The following is a 22,302-nucleotide window of genomic DNA, read 5'->3' on the forward strand; positions in this document are numbered from 1 at the left end:
ACAGAGTAACAGTCTCAGTCACAGAACCAGAGAATATGTTTTCCCTGGTTCATAGCCATCTGTCCCTCCCACATCATTTATAGTCCCTTTCACTCTCTTGGCATGTTCACATAACCTTACTGTTATTTACTATTTACCCATACCATTATTTAACTGCATGTCAAAGCTTATAAAAGTTTCTATAAAGAACTTTTAACTCTGTAGCTTTTGCAACCCCAGCAAGCTGTTCAATAAGGATGTACTGATTAAAAGAATCAAGCTTGGGACTCCATTTAAGCCAGATTAAAAAACTTGTAAGTACATGCTAAAGAAAATTTTATAAATGCAACAACTGGCTTATCTTTGTACCCCTGGTGTTTAGTATAGTACTTGGTGCAAAGTAGCTCTTCAATATTTTCTCTTAACCAGTTAAAAGTTTCATAAATTAAATGAACTTCAACTGCTGATGATTAAGTTATCATTTGAGGTAGTGCAGTGGCTTAAAAATCATTGCTTAATAACTCCATTTTGTTTTCTCCTTACCTGAATTTCCAGGAAGTATAAGCTGTTTGACTATAGGAGGTCGTACTGGGGTTGAGGATGGAGAATTGAAGCCACTGCTGTATGGACTACCGGCATTGGGACTATAAGGACTTGTGTAACTCATAGAGTTGAAAGGATTATTATATAAAGTCTGCCTCTTGAGAGCTGCATTAATGAGAAGAAGGGGAAAATTAAACTTAATAACTGAGAGAAAGTTAACATTTCAAAAGTCTTCCTATTAGAAAATTCAATGTAATTGTCTCAATTTAAATTTTAATAATATCTTATATAGTGGAGAAAAACATGAATAACCCCAAAAATGTTTTAAATTGTGTATGCAAATAAAACAGAAGCCACACTAAACAAAATTAATACAGAATGAACATTTCCTAAACAGAGTAGCCACTTAATTCGCTTCTTTCTTCTTGGAAAGTGTATTCTTTAGTAACTACTGTACTAATCCTGAGTGAACTTTAAAATAAATAAAATATAAAAGCATATTTATGTTTGCTCATTTTCTATAACAAACATATTACTTTTTGAAAAACCTGTGAAATAAATTGTTTGTTTTTGTTTTTTTACAGGCAAAGGGAATAGGTCTCGCCAAGGCTGATCTCGAACTCCTGCCCTCAAGTGATCCTCCCACCTCAGCCTCTTGAGTAGCTGGGACTACAGGCACCCGCCACTACATTGGGCTAATTTTTTTTGTTTCTGTTTTTTTGAGACAGAGTCTCACTGATCCTCCCACCTCAGCCTCTTGAGTAGCTGGGACTACAGGCACCCGCCACTACATTGGGCTAATTTTTTTTGTTTTTGTTTTTTTGAGACAGAGTCTCACTCCGTTGCCCAGGCTAGAGTGCCGTGGCATCAGCCTAGCTCACAGCAGCCTCAAACTCCTGGGCTCAAGCGATCCCCCTGCCTCAGCCTCCCGAGTAGCTGGGATTATAGGCATGCGCCACCATGCCCGGCTCATTTTCTCTACATATTTCTCTTTTTAGTAGAGATGGGGTCTCCCTCTTGCACAGGCTGGTTTGCTGGTTTCGAACTCCTGACCTTGAGCGATCCTCCCGCCTTGGCCTCCCAGAATGCTAGGATTACAGGTGTGAGCCACTGCATGCGGCCAAATGGGCTTCTTTACTTAGAGCAAAAGTAAGACTTCAGTATTAAAACAGGCTCAGATTCAGGAGCTCTGTAATCTCATCCTGTAAGTCATTTGCATATAATAACCACTGCTCCTTAGAGCCAAAGGAACTTGGCTTTACTGTATGCCAGTTTAACTATTTAGCTGGTCTCTCCTCTGCTTCTCCTGACCATTTTCAGCTTAAACTCTAACCACAAAGCATACATTGTCTTCTATAATAAAGCCAAAATAAGTAATTTTAAGTACATGGGTTACAAGTGAATGCAAAGCAAAAGCAAAAACAAAAAAACTAATTATACATCAATTCTTTACTATCTGAATAGTTCATAAAACAATAAGTCTTAAAAAGAGAATGAGAGAAATACTAAGAAAATAAATCAGTATTTTCCCTACATTTCCACATTGCCTGCACTAGCATGCTACATTCAATGTCATAAATAGTCACAGACACATTTTGTCAGCTTTGTTAATGCTAGCAAACAAAAGAGATAAAAGCAATTTAAATCTAAAATGCCAAGTAAAGAAAAACACAAGGGGCCGGGAGCAGTGGCTCACGCCTGTAATCCTAGCACTCTGGGAGGCTGAGGCGGGAGGATTGTTTGAGCTCAGGAGTTCGACACCAGCCTGAGCAAGAGCGAGGCCCCGTCTCTACTATAAATAGAAAGAAATTAATTGGCCAACTAATATATATATAGAAAAAATTAGCCGGGCATGGTGGTTCATGCCTGTAGTCCCAACTACTTGGGAGGCTGAAGCAGGAGGATGGCTTGAGCCCAGGAGTCTGAGGTTGCTGTGAGCTAGGCTAATGCCATGGCACTCACTCTAGCCTGGGCAACAAAGTGAGACTGTATCTCAAAAAAGAAAAAGAAAAAGACAAGGAAATGAATACATTTACCAAACACCTACTATGAACCAGAAAACATGTCTCTTTCATATCATTATCATTTAATCTTTAAAATAACCTTTCAAGATTCATCATTCCTATAAATAAAGAAAACTGAGCTCACAGAAGTGAGATAAGGTGAACAGTGACACAGCAAGGTGGTGGCAGAGGGAGAGCGAGGTCTCCCTGGTTCTCTACCTGTAGCTTGTACCACATCAGTTTCCCCGAAGTGTGACAGTATGTGAGATGATTTTAGGGAATATCAGCCATGTTTATGTTAAGAGCTATTTGTTTTAATTAGTATTAGAAAAAAAACTTATCACATAAAATTCACTGTTTCATGGATATTATTCTTTAGGATGAGGCTACAAGAAGGGGATATTTTCAAAAATTGCCTTAAGTAAATGACAGAACAGGGTTACGTGCATACGGCAGGAACTCTTATGATGGCATGCACGAGACCTGAAAAATGCTACCAAACAAGGAACTGCCTTCCTGAAACCACACTGCTCGATGTTGGCGTTTAATTTTAAACAAATTTACAACTAAAATTAGAGACATACCTGACATAGTTTGATCAAGTTTGTGGATAAGAGACTTTTTAGCACATTCAACATCAGGACTTGGGTAATCCAAAACTTGCCTGCACCAAACTAACGGACTAACTGATTTCTGCATTGGTGTAAGTTTTTTCTTTGGTGATGAATACAGCCTAGAAGAAAACAAAAACAAAAACATTCATTACTAAGCACAGGTTATAAAAAAGACATCATTCTGTATAGATTTAAATGGGGGGGGAAGAGAGTAAAAGAAATGGAGCATGTTTACTGCATAGGAAGAAAATGATACTATTAACGATACAAAACTCAAATTTCAAGTACCATATGAGCCCAAATGAAGCAATCCTAAAATGTATCTTATTTTTCTCTTTTATTATCATTACTAAAACCATGAAGAAACATCTATCTTTACAACAGTTTATTCCATTGCAATAGTACTTGACTAACTCCCTAATATAGTCAGATCATTAAATCTAGTCCAGAAAGCAAGAGGAGCTAAATTCCTTGCTCTCTACACCTCTCATTTCTCTTCCCACCATACACGCACACAAAAATCTACCATCAGTGATTCATTCCTGTTAGTTAAGCAGTAGTCACTCTGTAGTCCTCTTTTCTTTTCCTGTTTTTTTTTTTTTTTTGGAGACAGAGTCTCCCTCTGTCACCCAGGCTGGAGTACAGTGGCATCATCACAGCTCACTGAAAACTCAAATTTTTGGGTTCATGCGATCCTTCTGCCTCACCCTCCCAAGTAGCTGGGACTACAGGTGTAGGCCACCAACCACACCTTGCTAATTTTTTCTATTTTTCGTAGAGACTCACTCTTGCTCAGGCTGGTCTCGAACTCCTAAGCTCAAAGCAATTCTCCTGCCTTAGTCTCCCAGAGTGCTGGGATTACAGGCATGAGCCACTGCATCTGGCCTGTAGTCCTCTTTTCAAACAATGATATGTCTGAGAAAAATACCTCAAACCCTTAATAACTTAATGTGAATCAATTATGAAATTACTTCAATTTCAGAAAAGAAGAAAGGGACAGTATTTTATAAGCTAATGGGGAAGGTATACAGAAGGGAAAAGGTAAGCAGAAGACAGAGGAGGGGTATACTTAAATTTCCTACTTCATAGTTTTCCTCAGATTAGTCTAGATTATATCAATTATTATTCATTTATTTCAAGCATGACTCCATATGAAAAATGTGAATAGCACTTGATTTATAACTAGAGTACTTTTCAGATTAAGATATTTTAAGTAGAATTTATAAGGCGAACAAAATTGTGCTTTGATACCATATATCTACATAGTTAAATGTCTCAAGGCAAGAAGCTAATAATTTCACGTTTTATACTAATCAACTTAGCACAATAATATGAAGGGCTGTTCAGTGCAAATATTTAAATAAATATATCTGGATAGTACCAGAAGAGACAGACTACTTCTCGTGGCAATATGTACCTTTCTCATTCCTTCTCTGTTCTCCTCTATCTATAACCTGAGTCTGTCACTCACATACATTATTTAGCTTTGATCAAGATAATCAAGACTAATGGGATAAATGATCATTTCTTCAGTCCACAATCCATATTCATTTGAACAATAATATCTCAACAGAATCCCATTAATGGAAAAACAATTCCAAATGAAATCAATGAATTCATTCTCTTTCCTGCTTAAATACTGCAAATGATCCATAACAAATCTCTACCTCAGCACTTTCACTTTAAAACTTATGATATTATATATGATATTCTATGTTAACAAATGTTAAGCAAACATTTGAATAAACATTAATAAAACTACTTTATGATATTACCACTTTTTCAATATATAATTTTTCCCTACACTAACTGGTTTTACATAATTTACCCACATAATTCATGTGTACTAAATACACAATTACTTTACTGTTGGCTATAAAACTCATTTAAAAAAGCTCAAGGAGGCCAGCCACAGGGGCTCACACCTGTAATCCTAGCACTCTGGGAGGTTGAGGTGGGAGAATCATTTGAGGTCAGGGGTTTGAGACCAACCTGAGCAAGAGCGAGACCTCATCTCTACCAAAAATTGAAAAAATTAGCAGAGCAACTAAAAATAGAAACAAAAAAAATTTGCTGGGCTTGGTGGCGCGTGCCTATAGTCCCAGCTACTCGGGAGGCTGAAGCAGGAGGATCGCTTGAGCCCAGGAGTTGGAGGTTGCTGTGAGCGAGGCTGACGCCACGGCACTCTAGCCCGGGCAACAGAGTGAGACTCTGTCTCAAAAAAACAAAACAAAACAAAACAAAAAAACTCAAGGAATATGGGTAAGCCTCAAAAACATTATGCTCAGTATAAAAGCCAGATACAAAAGAACACATATTCAGATGCTCTAAGATTCCATTTGTATGAAATGTCCAGAAAAGCAGAAAGTAGACTAGTGTTTGCCTGGGGCTGGAGGTGGGAATGGGGATGAGGTTTCTTTTTTGGGTAATATAAATATTCTAAAATTAGATGGTAGTGATGATTAGGGTACTGGTTTGATGGTTGTAAATACACTAAATTCACTGAATTATATAATGAATTTTATGGTATGTAAGTTACATTTTAGTAAAGCTATTTTTAAAAAGCTGCAAGGTGCCTTTACCATCTTTAAAAATACAGAAACTACTATAAACTAAATAAATATAACAAATAATTCAAAATCAATTAAAATAAAACATCATCATCCCTCTCCACTCACATCGAATCCCTCATGGTATCTTTGCTGCTTTGCTAATGCACTACAATTCATTCAGTTAGAAAGGCTGAAAACTTATGAGTAATTTCGGATTCCTCCATCTTTTAAATTTCCTACCCTTCATCAATAATCCGTCACTATGTCTTGTTGATCCTACCTTTAAAAAAAACTTTTCTCCCATTCCTGTGCTTACTCCCCACTAATTGGGAATACTCCTTTCTCTTCCCATTAGCAGTCAAAAGTTAACAGATTGATACCCCAAGCTTGTATAAAGGAAAAAAAAAAAAAAAAGTTAACAGAGCAACGTGTCCATAGTGATGAAAACGGAGAGAACAACTGAATCATCCCTGCGTATCAGTTCAACAGGCAGTGAGGAGAAAATTATAAATAAAAAACAAAGAGAAAGAAGAATCCCTGGGTACTTTCATCTATCAACTTTCTCTATCACTGTATCCTCTTATTTCAATGTCCCTATCGCTACTGCAAGTCTAGAGACAAAGGGCTTTGGCCCGTATGATACTGGCACAAAATTATTCTTTGCTCAGGGAACCCCTCCCCTGGATGAGGTTTCAGGGTACACACTTCTAAACCTGCCAGAGGACACACGAGCTGGGCTGTATCACATAACCGGATCTACCTGTAGCAGAACCAAGCTGTCTAAGCCTCTGAATTTTAAGGAAAATCCCAAATAAAAATATTGGTAATAACTATACATCTCTTTTGCTCATTTCTTACAAACACATGGAATTCTTCAAAATAATCTGCCTATTGATAACATTTTTTCTTCACTGACAGTTTAGTACATGGTTTAATCAAGAGAGACATATTTTCTTTCTTTTTTTTTTTTTTTTGGAGACAGAGTCTCACTCTGTCACCTGGGCTAGAGTGCCGTGGCGTCAGCCTAGCTCACAGCAACCTCAAACTCCTGGGCTCAAGCGATCCTCCTGCCTCAGCCTCCCGAGTGGCTGGGACTACAGGCATGTGCCCACCATGCCTGGCTCATTTTTTCTATATATTTTTTAGTTGGCCAATTAATTTCTTTCTGTTCTTTAGTAGAGATGGGGTCTCGCTCTTGCTCAGGCTGGTTTCGAACCATCCTGACCTTGAGCGATCTTCCCCCGCCTCGGCCTCCCAGAGTGCTAGGATTACAGGCGTGAGCCACCGCGCCCGGCTGACACATATTTTCTGATAAACACAGACAGTTTATTGATGGCTAATGCAATCTAAGACAGGTGTGAGATTCAAGTTCTCACTTGCCTAAAAATCTTGAACATTACTTAATTATCCTATGACTACTAAAATTAAGTCATAGAGGCCCAGTGGAGGGCTGAGCCTCCGCCCCCACAAAAGAAGGCATCGGGTATTGGGACATATCAGCTCCCCTTTCCCACCCCCGTGTCACGGTGGGTCCCAGTAGGGAGCTGATCTGGGCACCCCGTCCATAGGAAAGGGGCTGGTGTGAGCCAGCACTTCACTTTTGCTGAGGTGGTGTCAACGGTCCTGGCAGAGAGCCCAACATCCACTCAGTCCAGACCCACAAAACAACCTAGTCGGGGTGACTGACCGAAAAAGAATAAGTATGATTCTAATTCTCACAACGTAACACCCAAAATGTCCAGGATACGATTGGAAGTCACTCATCAATCATACTGAGAATACAGTTAAAAGGAGGGACGAACAGGAACAACTGCGTCAAACTGAAAACAAATAGCAAAATGGCAGCCATAAATCCAACCTCGACTATAATTACATTAAATGTGAATGGACTGGATGCCCTACTAAAAATGCAGGGACAGTCAGATGCTTTCACTTAGTAATTCCACCAAATATTAAGGAAGAAATAATGCTGATTCTACACAAATGCTTCCAAAATACACCTAGTGGCAAAAAAGCAAATGCTTTCTCCTAAGACTGGGAGCAAAGCAAGGATGTACGCTCTCATCATTTCTATTAAATGCTGTGTATCTAGCTAATATTAGATAATTAGCTGTATATCTAGATAATATTAACTAATATTAATTTATTAACATTAAATGCTGTATATCTAGCTGTGTATCTAGCTAGGTAATATCAGGCTAATATAATAATGCAAGAAAAAGAAATTAAAGGCATCCAGATTGGAAAGAAAGAAGTAAAACTGTCTTTAATCACAAAATGATCCTGTATACTGAAAATCTTTTGTACAAAAAAAAAAAACAACCCCATCTAGAATAAAAAATGTGTTTAGAAAGGTCACAGGATGCAAGGTCAATAAGCAAAAAATCAACTGTATTTCTATATATTGTCAATGAACAACCTGAATATGAAATAAATGTAACAGTTTCATTCACCATAGCATCTAAAAGAATAAAATGCCTGAGAATAAATTTAACAAATGAAATGCAAAACTTGTATACTGCAAACTACAAAATATTGCTGAGGGAAATTAAGAATGACTTAAATAAATGGAGAGATATATCATGTTTATACATCTGAACACTCTACAAACTGTTGTCAACTCCTCCAAGTTGACCTACAGAATCAACACATCCCTAGAACACTTTTAAAAGAAAGGCATTTTAAAAGAAATCCACAAGCTTGTAATCATGTAAATACATGGAAAATAAATAAATGAAATTTGACAAGCTGACCCTAAAATTCATATGAAAATGGAAAGGGCTAACAATGGCCAAAACAATTTTAAAATTAAAATCTCTTTTTAAATTTGAAAATCTCTGGTCTTGACCTCTTCTAATCCATTCTATATACTGCAGCTGAAGTATTTTTTAAAATAAAAATCTGACTTTATTAACAGTCCTCTGCTAAAAATTCCGTGCTAACTTCCCTTGCCTTTAGGATAGAGCTTTTTTCCAAAAATGGTCCCTAGAGCCCTCGAGACCTGACCGATGATCTAACTGCTGCAGTCCTCCTTTGGCTCTGTTTCTCACCTTCCTCCACCACGCAAATCTAAGTAGCAGCCATATGCACTAATTTCTATTCCTGGAAAGCACAACACTTCTGCTTCTAGGTCATTTGTGCGTGTTGTTCCCCTTGCCTAGAATGAGTTCAATCTCACTCCTTGCTCATCTCACCCTCCCCTGCTCACTTCGCCCAGCTCATTTCTACTTTCTGCTGGGTCTCGGCTTAAATGTCACTTCTGCAGGAAAATCTGGCTTGAACATCTCCGGCAAGACTATCTATTAGGTGGCCCCATTACGTAGGACACAGTGAAGCAAGATGTTTTAACAAGGTATCTCTGCAGCCACTTAGATACGCCCCACCGAAAAGGAAATTTTTTAATCCTCATTCTGATTATGACAGACTTACTTTTTATTATACTTTATTCATTCTTGTCCTGTTTGAAATTTTCTGAGCTGGTATTTATAATTTTGAAAGAGACATTTTAAAAAATGTGTTGGAGGCCATAACGCTGCAGCATGGATGAATCTCAAAACATTATGCTAAGTAAAAGATGTCAGTCACAAAATACCACATACTGTATGACACCACATGTATGGAATGTCTAGAATAGGCAAATCTGTGAGACTACGTTGATCGGTGGTTGCCTAGGGATGGGAGAGGGGGTGGAGAGAAGAAAAATGGAAAATGACTACTAATGAGTACAAGGTTTCTTTTGGATATGTTGAAAATATTCTAAAAACCAAATTATGGTGATGGCTGTACAATTCTGGAAATACATTTAAAAAATCACTGAATACTGAAAACCACAGTACACGTCAAACAAGTGAATTTTATGGTATGTAAATTATTTTTTAGACATGGTCCCACTCTGTTGCCCGGGCTAGAGTGCAGTGGTGTCATCAAAGCTCACTGAAACCTCAAACTCCTGGCTTCAAGCGATCCTGCGTCAGCCTCCCGAGTTGCGAGCACCACCATGCCTGGCTAAGTTTTTTTTGAGACCAGGTCTTGCTTTGTTGCTCAGGCTGGTCTCAAACTGCTGGCCTCAAGTGATCTAGGCCTCCCAAAGTGCTGGGATTACTGGTGTGAGCGACCGTGCCACAGCCTTGGTATATAAATTATATCTCAATAAAGCTGTTAAAATCTGTTAGAAATAAATTGGTCTTTCAAGATATTATTTTTTCCCTTACAACAATCGTTAGAAAGGAACTAAAACATCATTAAACATTATGTATATTGTTAAATATACTACATAAAAAAATTTGTCAACTGTATAAATTTATGTGTATTGTTAAATATATACATCAATTATGAGAGAACTGATATAATCTGGATATCTGTCCCTTCCAAATCTCATGTTGAAATGTGATCCCCAAGGCTGGAGGTGACACATGATGGGAGGCGTTTGGTCACAGGGGTGCGGTCCCTCATGAATGGCTTGGCGCCATCCTTGTGGTAATGAGTTCTCACTACAATACAGGGTGTCCAAAAAGTCTCCAAACTAAGGAAAAATGCTGTAAGGCATATTTTGTAAATAAAGGTACATTTAGCTACAATTTCCCATTTTCCCTATGGACAGCGACTTTTGGGACATCTTGTAGTTCCTGCAAGACCTGACTGTTAAAGAGCCTGGCACCCCTCCTCCAGCTCACTTGCTCCCCCCTTCCACCATGTGACACGCCTGCTCCCCTTTCACCTCCTGTCGTGATTAGAAGCAGATTCTGGCACCGTGCTTCTTGTACAGCCTATGTAACCATGGGCCAAATAAACCTCTTGTCTTTACAAGTTCCCCAGCCTCAGGTATTCTCTTATACCAATACCAACTGGACCAAGACGAGAACTATCAGAACTGTAATTAACAATATAAGAGAAAGGCTGGTCAGTGGGTACAAACACACACTTAGATAGAAGGCATAAGTTCTAATGTCTGACAGCAGAGTAAGGTGACTACGGTTAGCAAAAACATGTGCTTCAAAGTAGCCAGAGGAAAGAGAACTTGACGTGCTCCCAAAACACAGAAACGATATATGCTCAGGGTAATGGATACCCCAAGTACCCTGGCCTGATCATTACATAGTCTATGCATGCAACAAAATATCACATGCACCCCATAAATATGTAAAATAATATGCATCAATAAAAAGGTAAATCTAAAATATTAATAAAAATGTGGACACACACACACAAAAATCCCAAAACAACCTTAACAGCCACTCATGATCGGGTACCTTCTTTACTATCTCGCAGAGAGACGAGCAGCAGCTCTTGAATGAAGCAGTTGCTGCCTAGTAAACTGTAGAAGTGGGAGATGGTTTGATTCATCCTTATGAATTCTAAACCTCTAATCTACTAACTACCTCCTTCATATCTTTCCAAATAGTCTTAAAATTTTCTTATCAGGTACAATAGTACTGCGTGATCTTGCTTCTACTAATCCTCACATTTCAAGGAGATATAATTTTTTTCTCTCTATAGCGCTTAAGAAAATTTTGATTTCATTACACAATTTGAGACTTTTCCCAGATCAAAATAAACTGTTCACATTTTCAGAGCCACTCCTAGTTTAAAGATCTCATTTAAAGCCTTCCTCTTAAATAAGCTAGTTTGTTCCTAAAGGTGTTCATTTCCTCCATAATTTAGATCCCTAAATGAAAGATCCCCAAGGACATGATGTTGAGAAAATGGAACAGGCAAAATAAGAACTTATATTACTGAAAGCCTTAAATCCTACATTCTTTTACAAATTCATTTTTGCTACTAAAAACTAACACAACAGGAGTCACATGCAGCATGGTTAGGCTTGTACAGGTCAATACTATAAGGAATAGTATTAATATATTACCATAACTCAATCCATTTACACTAAGACAATACTTAAATTCTGCTATTTACTGCTCAAATTGTCTCTTTTAAAAAAATCATGTCAAAATTACACTAGGAATTTTTTTTGTTGTTTTCTTTTTTGAGACATGGTCTCACTCTGTTGCCTGAGCTAGAGTGCAGAGGCATGATCATAGCTCACTGCAACGTCAAACTCGTGGCTCAAGCCATTCTCCTGTTTCAGTCTCCTAAGTAGCTGGGACTACAGGCATGCGCCACCATGCCCAGCTAATTTTTCCACTTTTTATAAAGACATGGTCTTGCTCTTGCTGGTCTCAAATTCCTGGCCTCAAGTGATTCCCTGGCCTTGGCCTCCCAAAGTGTTAGGATTACAGGTGTGAGCCACTGTGCCTGGCCAAAATTATACTAGTTGTAAGGTTAACTTATATTCATCGGTATGTTCCTAGCAGAAGGACAAGGAGGCAGGGGTCTTCGTAAGTGGAGGAAAAGGTTAAATAGCCCTTTTGGGGCCATCAAAGCATCGGCACCAGGCTCCCTGGGCAGCTGGGCACAGGGACTCACATGCAGAGTGTCCCGAAGACGGGACCGAGGAGCAGAAGCAACTTCCAGAAGGCTCAGAGGGTGTGAGCTATACAGCTCTGGGGTTCCTTTTCTGATATTTCTGGAAAATAAAGTTGTAGGTTTGTGTGTGTGTGTGTGTGTGTGTGGGAAACAGACTACATAGTTTATTTAGGTAAATCCGATAAATGTTTTAATAGTTGCAAGTTAAAAACAAGAATAGGGAGAATTCTGAACCACTTTTGGCCCTAGTGCTATCCAGTTTGTGAAACTTTTTATCCACTTCATGAAATCTTTTTCTGTCCAATTAAACTGTTAAACTTAAACAAGAATAACAGATCATAAGATCAATACACATCAGCTGACTTGGGTTCCAATTCTATCAAAAATGCACATCTAAACTTATTGGAACCAAAATTTCTTTATCTGTGATATATAGTCTTACTACCACTAAGTAACAAGGAAAACACCAATGGCTTTTAATATAAAACGTTCTATTATAATTCCTACATGACCACAAGGTAAAGAAACTGACTTAAATTTTAACAGGATCTTTTAAATTATAAAAGCGACTCATATTCTTATCAGAAAATTTGGAAATCACAAAAAGTACAAAGTTTAAAATAAAATGCATCTGTAATCCTACCAGAGACAGCCACATCACTGTTTTGGTTAATTTTAAAACTGATTTTTTAGCGTCAGTCACTGTACCTAGATAGTACTTCTTCAATTCATCATGGGAGAATACGGACTCAATACTGCCATTTATTCGGAACATGTGTGAGATTCCTCATTTTAACCAAACATCACTGATAATCAAATTAATTCAATTCGATGTAACTAAACTATTACTACACACAGATCCTGTGGTCCTGTTCAGAAACATAAAGATGAACAAGATACTGTCCCTCTGCTTATATTGCTCACAATCTAGGAGAGAGAGACCAAAGTTCAAGGTTGTTAAATATACTCTAAAAAGGGATATATACACAGTGATAGATTAACACTGAAGAAGAAGTAAACCAAGTTGAAAAGTCAGAATTTCACAAAGGAGAAGAAATCTGAGTTGCGCTTTAAAGAGTAAGTAACTGTTAGTACGTGCAGAATGAACACCAAAAAGGCACCAAAAGGCATGAATGTTCATGAAGTGTTCTGGCAAAAGCAAGCAGATGTAGGGAAAAGGTGAATTAGCACTGGACTGCTTAGGACTTTTCAGTATCCTGCTAACCCATTTTTTATTCACTAGGCATGATAACGACTTCTAATAGCTTTCAAAACTCAGACATACCCTCAAGAGGAAAAGAACTGGCCACCACTGAGGATATTCAGAGAAACACGCCATAGACTTGGGAGAAAAACACCCAGGATGCTTCCACTGCTAAAGATCTCTCCCACACTTAAGCTTAGCACTTTGTCTTGAAAGTATCTTATGTTCCCAACTAGACTGCAATATTTCAATCACAGAAACATGTAATTAAAAAAAAAAAACAACACTTAGAATTCACCTAATCCAACTACTGGACTTCTTTTTAACATCCCTCGCCATGGGAACATTCAGTAGTCTTTTGAAGGCTACTTTCAACAATTTAAGGTGGTCCATACCACCCAAGAATAGCTCTATTAGAAAATTCTACCTTATATTAAATCAGAATTTGCCTGCCTCCGAATTATACCTATTGTTCTAGTGATGACCTCCAAAGTTATATAAGCCCAATAATCAATCAATCCTTATTACAGTCCTTCAAATATTTAAAAAGTTTTCTCTTCCCCAAGCTAAATATCTACAGGCTCAATAAATCAAGATCAAATGTTCTTCTTGAGAAATGATTTTGAGGCTTCGTGTGACTCTCAATTTCACTTTATTAGCTATGTGACTGTGGGTTTAGCTTCCTTTACTGTAAAATGCTGATAACAAGACACATTCTACAACATGGATGACCTCTGAAGAAATAATGATAAATGCCTGGCACAAAAAGGCAAACATTGTATGATTTCACTTATGTGAGGCACTTAGAGTGGTCAAATTCGTAGAGACAGAAAGTAGACTGGTGGTTGCCAGGGCTGGGTATCATGGGAACGGGGAGTTGTTTAATGAATACAGAGTTTCAACTGGGGAAGACGAAACAGTTCTCGAGATGGGTGGTGGTGATGACTGCACAATGTGAATGTACTTAATGCCCACGAACTGTACACTTAATGATTAACATGGTAAATTTTGTGTTATATACATTTTACCACAATAAAAAATTGAGGATAACAATAACTACAACGCAACACATTAAATTATTCAACAGGTATAAAATGCCTTACACAAAACTTGGTATATAAAACACGCTCAAACAATAGTGATTGTAACATATTTTACCAGCCATCGGGCCCTTCTTGGCCAAATTCCGTTTTTTAAGAAAGCAAGAACTTGCATGTGCTCCGTGATCCAAACACTGGGCTGCACGCAGGGGTGCTAAGAATTTGTTTCATTAATGAAGAAAGGTTAAAGCCATGTCAGAGTCACTAGAAAGCCAGTGCTAAGATGGGAGCAGAACATTCATCTAGATGTATAATTTCTGATTCATCTAAAACACATGTACACAACATACATTAACCACATTACTGTAAAATAACACCTCCTAACATAAGAGTCTAGAAAACAAAACTTCCCCAGATGTTAATCAGTGAGAGAAGGCCAAACTATTCAGATAAGTAGTGAGAATTATACAAATTAAACTGCTTCATTAACCTATGCTTATCAAATTAAAGTATGGACATATTTTATTGCCACCCTCTACAAAGAGCATACGTAAAAATAAAGAGCTCATGTAATAAATTAACTCTCAGAAGTGAAGAGCCAGGAGTAAAAAAAAACACAGAGTAAACAACATACCTACCTCTCTCTCTCTTTTTTTTTGAGACAGAGTCTCCCTTTGTTGCCTGGCTCACAGCAACCTCAATCTCCTGGGCACAAGCAATCCTCCTGCCTCAGCCTCCCGAGTAGCTGGGACTACAGGCATGTACCACCATGCCCGGCTGATTTTTTCTATATATATTACTTGTCCAATAATTTATTTCTATTTATATTAGAGACAGGGTCTTGCTCAGGCTGGTTTCGAACTCCTGACCTTGAGCAATCCTCCCGCCTCGGCCTCCCAGAGTGCTGGCATTACAGGCGTGAGCCACCGCCCCCGCCCCTATCTATCTCTAAATTGGGAAAACTTATCAACAAAATTACAGATGAGAAATTACTATAAGTTTAAAATGTCTTTATAAACGTAAAGAGAAAATTGACCTAGTAAGCCAGAATATACCTTGACATGGGTTTAAGCTCACCGCTCTGAATGATGGAAAAGAATAGAAATTTTGTCACTGAATCACTGCTGCTCTGAAATACCATGGGAAACAAGGGCAGGTTCAAAAGCCTGGATAATAAATTCCAGACCAAACTGATTCCTTGCAAAATTCAGAACTGGGTTAAACAGAATGAGGTGAAGTTAGGAAAGGAAAAAATGATTAATGAAAGCCAGAAGACTCACCACGAACAAGTCAAACCAAATTAACTGCAATTTCTATTTTAACAGGTTTACTCCATTGCAGGTTAGAATCCTATAGGAACAGCAAAGCTTAATTACGGCAAGGCGTTTGGCAAAAGCTTTCACAATATCCAGGCAAAACGTCACGTAGGCCTGACGATAATAGGTGGAACTAGTAGTTACTGAACTGCCATAACATGTTAGTTAACGGACTGATGTTAATCTAGAGGGAGTCTAGTTGAGTTGTACACTTCAGAGTAATTTATTCTGTCAATTTAATATTTTATCAGTAATTTGAATGAAGACCTAGTAGGTATGCCTACCAAATACAAAGATGACCAAAAAATCAGAAATAGATAATATTAAATGCCTAAGCCAAGACTAACAAAATAAAATTTAAAAGCCTTATAATTAAGCTACAAATATTCATTACACAAAACAATGTTAATTAGGAAGACTCAGCATAACATCTTATGTATTAAAAAATTGGGAGAAGTCAGCATTCCTGGCTCATATTAAGCACAAGTAACAGAAGTTGAAATTGTTAACAAAGTATTTGGCTAAAAAAAATACCATTTAGCTCAAGCAAGATATACCTACCATACTCTGTCTGGTCAAATATCATCTGAAATGCTGAGTAGGCCGGGCGCGGTGGCTCACGCCTATAATCCTAGCATTCTGGGAGGCCAGAGCGGGCGGATTGCTCGAGGTCAGGAGTTCGAAACCAGCCTGAGCAAGAGTGAGACCCCGTCTCTTACTATAAAGAAATTAATTGGCCAACTAATATATACAGAAAAAATTAGCCGGGCATGGTGGTACATGCCTGTAGTCCCAGCTACTCGGGAGGCTGAGGCAGGAGGATCGCTTGAGCCCAGGAGTCTGAGGTTGCTGTGAGCTAGGCTGACGCCACGGCACTCATTCTAGCCTGGGCAACAAAGGGAGACTCTGTCTCAAAAAAAAAAAAAAAAACCCAAAACAAAAATAAATAAAATAATAAAATAAAATGCTGAGTACAGTTCTGGGTACCTGTGTGATGACAACGAGCAATTGGAGTTAAAAAAACAACCATTGTTGAAGGATCAGAGAATTACATTATCTATGCAATTATTAAATAAACTGGGATTATTTACTCTGGAAAAGAGAATGCTCAGAGTAAGCAGAGACATGATAGCAGTTTTCAAATATATGAAGGGGCCATTCATGTGAGAAAGGGATTGTCCTTGGAAAAAGCAAAACACAGAGGGAGCAGCATAGGCTTTTATGTATAAAGACCCGGATTCAAATCCTGATACCATCATGTACTGCATGTTATTTGATGCTTAGAGAAGAGATTAAGTTCCCTTACCTAGAAAATGGTATTTAACTCATAAATGCCTAGAAATTAAATGCAAAAATATTTATAAGCTGCCTGGGACAGCCTGACACACTGGGATGTACAATATTAGTCCTGTCCATGGACTTTTCTGAGTTATTCTAGAACAGGGTTTTTCAAACAGAGTTACAACCCATTAATGGGTCACAAAATCAGCTTAGTAGGTGGTGACCAGCACTTTTTTCTAAAGAAATAGAACAGAATAGAAAATATTAGAGCATTAGAGTTTTACTTGTAGTAAAAGTAACCATAGTTTTAGGAAACTTGTTTCAGTTATTCATATACATGTGTGTACTAGGTCATGATGTAAAATGTATTTCTTTTTTTTGAGACAGAGTCTCACTTTGTTGCCCAGGCTAGAGTGACATGGTGTCAGCCTCGCTCACAGCAACCTCAACTCCTGGGTTCAAGCGATCCTCCTGCCTCAGCCTCCTGAGTAGCTGGGATTACAGGCATGCGCCACCATGCCTGGCTAATTTTTTCTATGTTTTTTTTTAGTTGGCCAATTAATTTCTTTCTATTTTTAGTAGAGACGGGGTCTCGCTCTTGTTCAGGCTAGTTCTGAACTCCTGACCCTGAATGATCTGCCCCCCTCGGCCTCCCAGAGTGCTAGTAGGATTACAGGCATGAGCCACCATGCCCAGCCAAAATGTATTTATCCTGAACCTGGGTCCAAAAAAAAAAAGAAGTGTGTGTTCTATAAGATACTAGTTCTTTGGGAGCTCAAATCTAAGAAACAAACCATATTCCTTAGAGATTTACCATGTTCAGTTCACAAGAGCATCTCAAAGAAGTCATCATTAAAGAACCCCGTTTTTCTCCCAGTTATTTGACCTCAAAACTCACTATTATTCTTCCACCTTTTGACATCTTTAGGACTGACTAGCAGTTTGTGATATGTACACTTGGGGGAAAACATTCCTCTAAATGAAAATGAAAATACAACAGGTGGAAGTTACAGGAGGCAGATTTTTAACTTGCTAAGAAATAACTCTTGGTATGAATCTTCCTGCCACTGACATCCACCCCTTCAACTTATACCCAAAAGCATTTTAAATATGATTTATCCAACTTTGATTCACACAAATCTTTTCAGAAAAATGTAGGATATCTATAATATCAATATATGAAGGCAGGATCAAAGCAGTAAGCAGGACTCACCTGGTCAAAACAAAACTCCTGGCATAGTATCTATGACTTGCTTTCCCTTAACAAAGCCTATGCTCAGAAACCAAAGCGGCCAGAGACTTAATCAGCTTCTCCAAGTGGAGTCAATGTGTTCTAATAATACGTAATCTAAAAACGGGCTTAGGAGTGCAGCTAATCCTCATTACTACCAGCATCATTATCATCGTTATTTGGAAGAGGCATGTGACAATATTTAGATGATTCTGGGTTCTTTTAAAGTGCACACATACCGGGGATTCCTTTGGGAGGACGTGATTTCACACTGACATGAAAAGCTGTCACTACCATAGTCAGTTCTAATAATATTTGGTATCACTCGGCAATAAAATAAAGGCCTGACATCACACATTCAAGAGTACTTCTGCCATTCGAATATTCCTAATTGGTTATTACAAATACCTCTGCCTTTGCTCTTATAGTTGTCAGAGCATAAAATGTCCTTCCCACTCTTTTTCCCTACTCCCCGCCTCCAAAACCACCTCCTCCTTAAAGTTTGTCCCAACTACTTTGGGCTATTATTTTCTTCTCAGTTTTCAACCAGTCAGTACTTTTTGTTCTATCACTCTTTTGGCAATTCACCGTATACATCCTAGTTTATGTAACTGCATAAAAGTTAGCTCTCAACAAGACTGTAACTGCCTTATGAACACAGATCAACACTTAAGAATCTTTAGACTCTCCCACCACACACAACATGTAAAGAACTCACTAAATGTTTCTTGATTTAAACAACCCGGCTTAAGAGCAAGAGCAGCTAGTTTTAGAGAGTTCACTGCATGTCAGACCCAGGGCTAAGAGCACACATGGATCATCTCAATCTTCACAACTCTATAAAGGTACAAACTATTATTTTCTCCATCAAACAGAGGAAGACAGTTTAGCTCAGGGTAACTTGCCCAAGGTCACATAGCTTGTAAGTGACAAAGCCAGGGCCAGAATCCAGGCGAAAAACACTTAACTACTCCGGAACATTGCAAACTTCCAGCCTTGAAAAAAAAAAAACAAAAAAACCCACCACGGTCTACGAAGGATTTCGATTTCTCTACATTAGAAAATTCAATTTCAACAAAGCAGAGACACAGTAACTAAAAGTTAAAACTTTTTTTTTTAAAAAAAGGACGAATTGAAAGAATCTCCCTGGGACAGACATGCTCACCAGGTAGCTACAAAATGAAGAGAGAGGCCACCCGTGTCCTTCCTGTTTATGAAAGTGATACTGAGGTGTGGGTCACAATTTCACCAAGAAGTGGCTTATATCACAGTACAGTCTGGGTCCAGATTTTTCCATAAGGCTCTTTTTTCCCTCTGCCCCTAGGGTGACGCCGAGACGAGAGGGGTGGAAACTGTCACTGCACGGCTCCCCAAAGATGCCAGACCCAAGTCCCTTGTTTAGCAAACAAGGACCAGAGGGAGGAGGGCTCTTGTCCCACCCTGGACCCTTCGCACAAAGCAGCCCCGTCCTCCGCCCCTCTCCGCACAGAGCGGGCTCCACCTGCCCCACCACCCAGAGGGGGGGTGCTGGCCCGCACGGAAGCGTCCCCATCTCACGCCGACCCCTGCACGGCCGCAGACGACGGACGGCTCCGGTCCGGCCCCGGCGACAGGTCACCGAGCAGGCGCCTCCCGACGCCGGGGCCGCACACAAAGCAGCATCCCTTCCCGCCCGCGACGGCCCCGCACCCGGAGGAGAGCGGGCGCACGCCTCGAACCCGCAACTCCGGCCGACCTCCCCGCGGCGCAGGCGAGAGAGAGACAGCCGGGCTCCGCGCCGGGGAGCGCACGCAAGGCTCCGGGGGGCGCCCTCCGCCGCGGCCCGTCCCCGCCCGGGGCCCCCGGCTCACCAGCTCTCCTCCTCCTCCTCCCAGCCCGACAGGCGCTCCAGCTCGTCGGGCCGCAGCGGCTCCACCTCGTCCAGCAGGCCGCCCTCGCCCGCCGCCAGCAGGGAGGCGGCGTCCCGCAGCTCCTCGCCGCCCGCCCGCCGCGGGCCCGGCGCGGCCGCGCAGCCCGGCTTGGCGCCCAGGCCCGGCGGGAAGGCCCGCGGGGACGCCGCGCCGGAGCAGGGGGCGGACGCGCCGGCCCGAGCCGGGCTGCCGGGCCCGAGCGAGCCTGCGCCCTGCACGGCGCCCGAGCGGCTCCGCAGCTGCTCGTTCTGCTTCTCCAGCTTCTTCACCAGCTCCTGCAGCTTCCGCACCTCCTGGTCCGCGTTCACGTTGGAGTTAACGTCCTCCATGCCGCCGCCCGCCGCCCGCACGGCCGCGGGGACCGGCCCGAGGAGAGGCGTCGCCGCCGCCGCCGCTCACGCTAGCCGAGGCGCCGGCATCCAGCAGGGCCAGGCCCCACCGCCAGGGTCCCCCCGGCTCGGCTTCCCAAGCGCCGCTGGCCGCAGCCGAGCCGCCTCATCTGCGCCGGCTCCGCGACTGGGGGAGGCGGCGCCAACATCCGGCCCCTGCCGCCATCTTCCCTCCGTCCCTCCGCCCCCCGCAGGCCGGCCCCGTCGGTGACCTCAGAGCGTCGGGGGCGGACGCGGCCGCCGGCGAGCGCGGAGCGGACCGGACGCCGAGCTCGTGGCGGGGCGGGGAACGCGCGCGCGAGGGGCGGGGCTTCCTCCGGAAGGGGCGTGTCTGGAGCGCCAGCGGAGGCGGAACTCGTCCTGGACCGCTCTGGCGCGCGCCGGGCGAGGGAAGCTGGACAGAAGGCTCACTGCGGGCGGGGCGGGGTGGGGCGGGGCCGTGCGCGCGAGGGGCGGGGCTTCCTCCGGAAGGGGCGTGACCGTGCCGCCAGCGGAGGCGGAACTCAGCCTGGACCGCTCGGGCGCGCGCCGGGCGAGGGAGGCTGGAGAGAAGGCTCACTGAGGGCGGGGCGGGGCGGGGCGGGGCGGGGCCGTGCGCGCGAGGGGCGGGGCTTCCTCCGGAAGAGGCGTGTCCGGAGCCACGGCGGAGGCGGAACTCGGCCTGGGCGGCTCTGGCGCGCGCCGGGCGGGAGCCTCGCTGCGGGCAGGGTGGGACCGTGGACCTGGCTCTCGCCGGGCCCCGCCGATTGGTGTCGGGTGAAGGGCGTGTGGTGCGTTCTCCACCTCCACACGCCGCGCGTGGGACCCGCGGGCCGGTCCTTCCCCGCTTCCGGGCCGGTCCTTCCCCGCTTCCGGGCCGGTCCTTCCCCGCTTCCGGGCCGGTTCTGGCGGACGCGCGGCTCACTCTGTTCCGCGGATGTTTAGTCGGCGCCGCTCGGCCTGGGAGACCGTCGGGGCTGGGGCGCCTCGGAGGCCGTTTGCGGCCCGATTAGTCCTCTGAAAACCAGAGACCGAGATTCGGACAGCTGAGAGACATCTCAGGGCCGGGCACGCGCGGTGGCTCATGCCTGTAATCCTAGCACTCTGGGAGGCCGAGGCGGGAGGATTGCTCGAGGTCAGGAGTTCGAGACCAGCCTGAGCAAGAGCGAGACCCCGTCTCTACTAAAGATAGAAAGAAATTAATCGGCCAACTAATATATATAGAAAAAATTAGCCGGGCATGGTGGTGCATGCCTGTAGTCCCAGCTACTCTGGAGGCTGAGGCAGGAGGATCGCTTGAGCCCAGGAATTGGAGGTTGCTGTGAGCGAGGCTGACGCCACGGCACTCGCTCTAGCCCGGGCAACAGAGTGAGATGGAGAGACCCTGTCTCAAAGAAACCATGAAAGCAAAAACAACAGGTGGCATACAACCTAGCGCTCCCGCCTGAGCGCCGGCAGCACCCGGGCGGGCGCGGAAGCGAGGAGGCTGGCAACCCGGCCCTCCCCTGCCGGCCTCCCGCGTGCACGCTCTGCTCCTCGGACCACGTGCTTCGGAGAAACCTCGTAGTGCGTGTGTCTTGACTTTTTCGAGACGTGTGCATCAAGGGACACTTGGACAGAGGTTGCAGTGTGCTGACGGAGGGACGGACGGGGAAGTCCGCCTTTTCTAACGCGTGCTAGTGGCGGCCAAACCGAACAAAGCTCAAATGCTTTTCTGTCTTGATCACATGCATTGCTCATCGGGTGTGGACTGTGAACCACTCGGCTTGTTGTGTCTGCAGTTTTCTCTCCTTCAGCCGCCGCCTCCACCCTTAGCCAACACGGGCCCAGTCCTGCTC

The 22,302-nt window shown here is 42.5% G+C and overlaps 1 protein-coding gene across 2 annotated transcripts in view; it reads right to left on the minus strand.

Annotated features, from left to right (window-relative positions):
• SLAIN2 (SLAIN motif family member 2) overlaps positions 1-20,694 on the minus strand; it is a 55,734-nt gene extending 35,040 nt beyond the window's left edge. For both annotated transcript variants that reach the window (XM_020285290.2, XM_075997862.1), the window contains exons 1-3: positions 20,037-20,694; positions 3,110-3,258; positions 523-687 (exon numbers count right to left, since the gene is read on the minus strand). In XM_020285290.2, the coding sequence (XP_020140879.2) occupies positions 523-687; positions 3,110-3,258; positions 20,037-20,425 (703 nt within the window). In that variant the 5' untranslated portion in view covers positions 20,426-20,694. The remainder of the gene's footprint in view (positions 1-522; positions 688-3,109; positions 3,259-20,036) is intronic.
• Positions 20,695-22,302: the final 1,608 nt, after the last annotated feature.

The sequence above is a fragment of the Microcebus murinus genome, chromosome 26 (assembly GCF_040939455.1).
Source record: "Microcebus murinus isolate Inina chromosome 26, M.murinus_Inina_mat1.0, whole genome shotgun sequence".
NCBI classification, from domain to species: Eukaryota; Metazoa; Chordata; class Mammalia; order Primates; family Cheirogaleidae; genus Microcebus; species Microcebus murinus.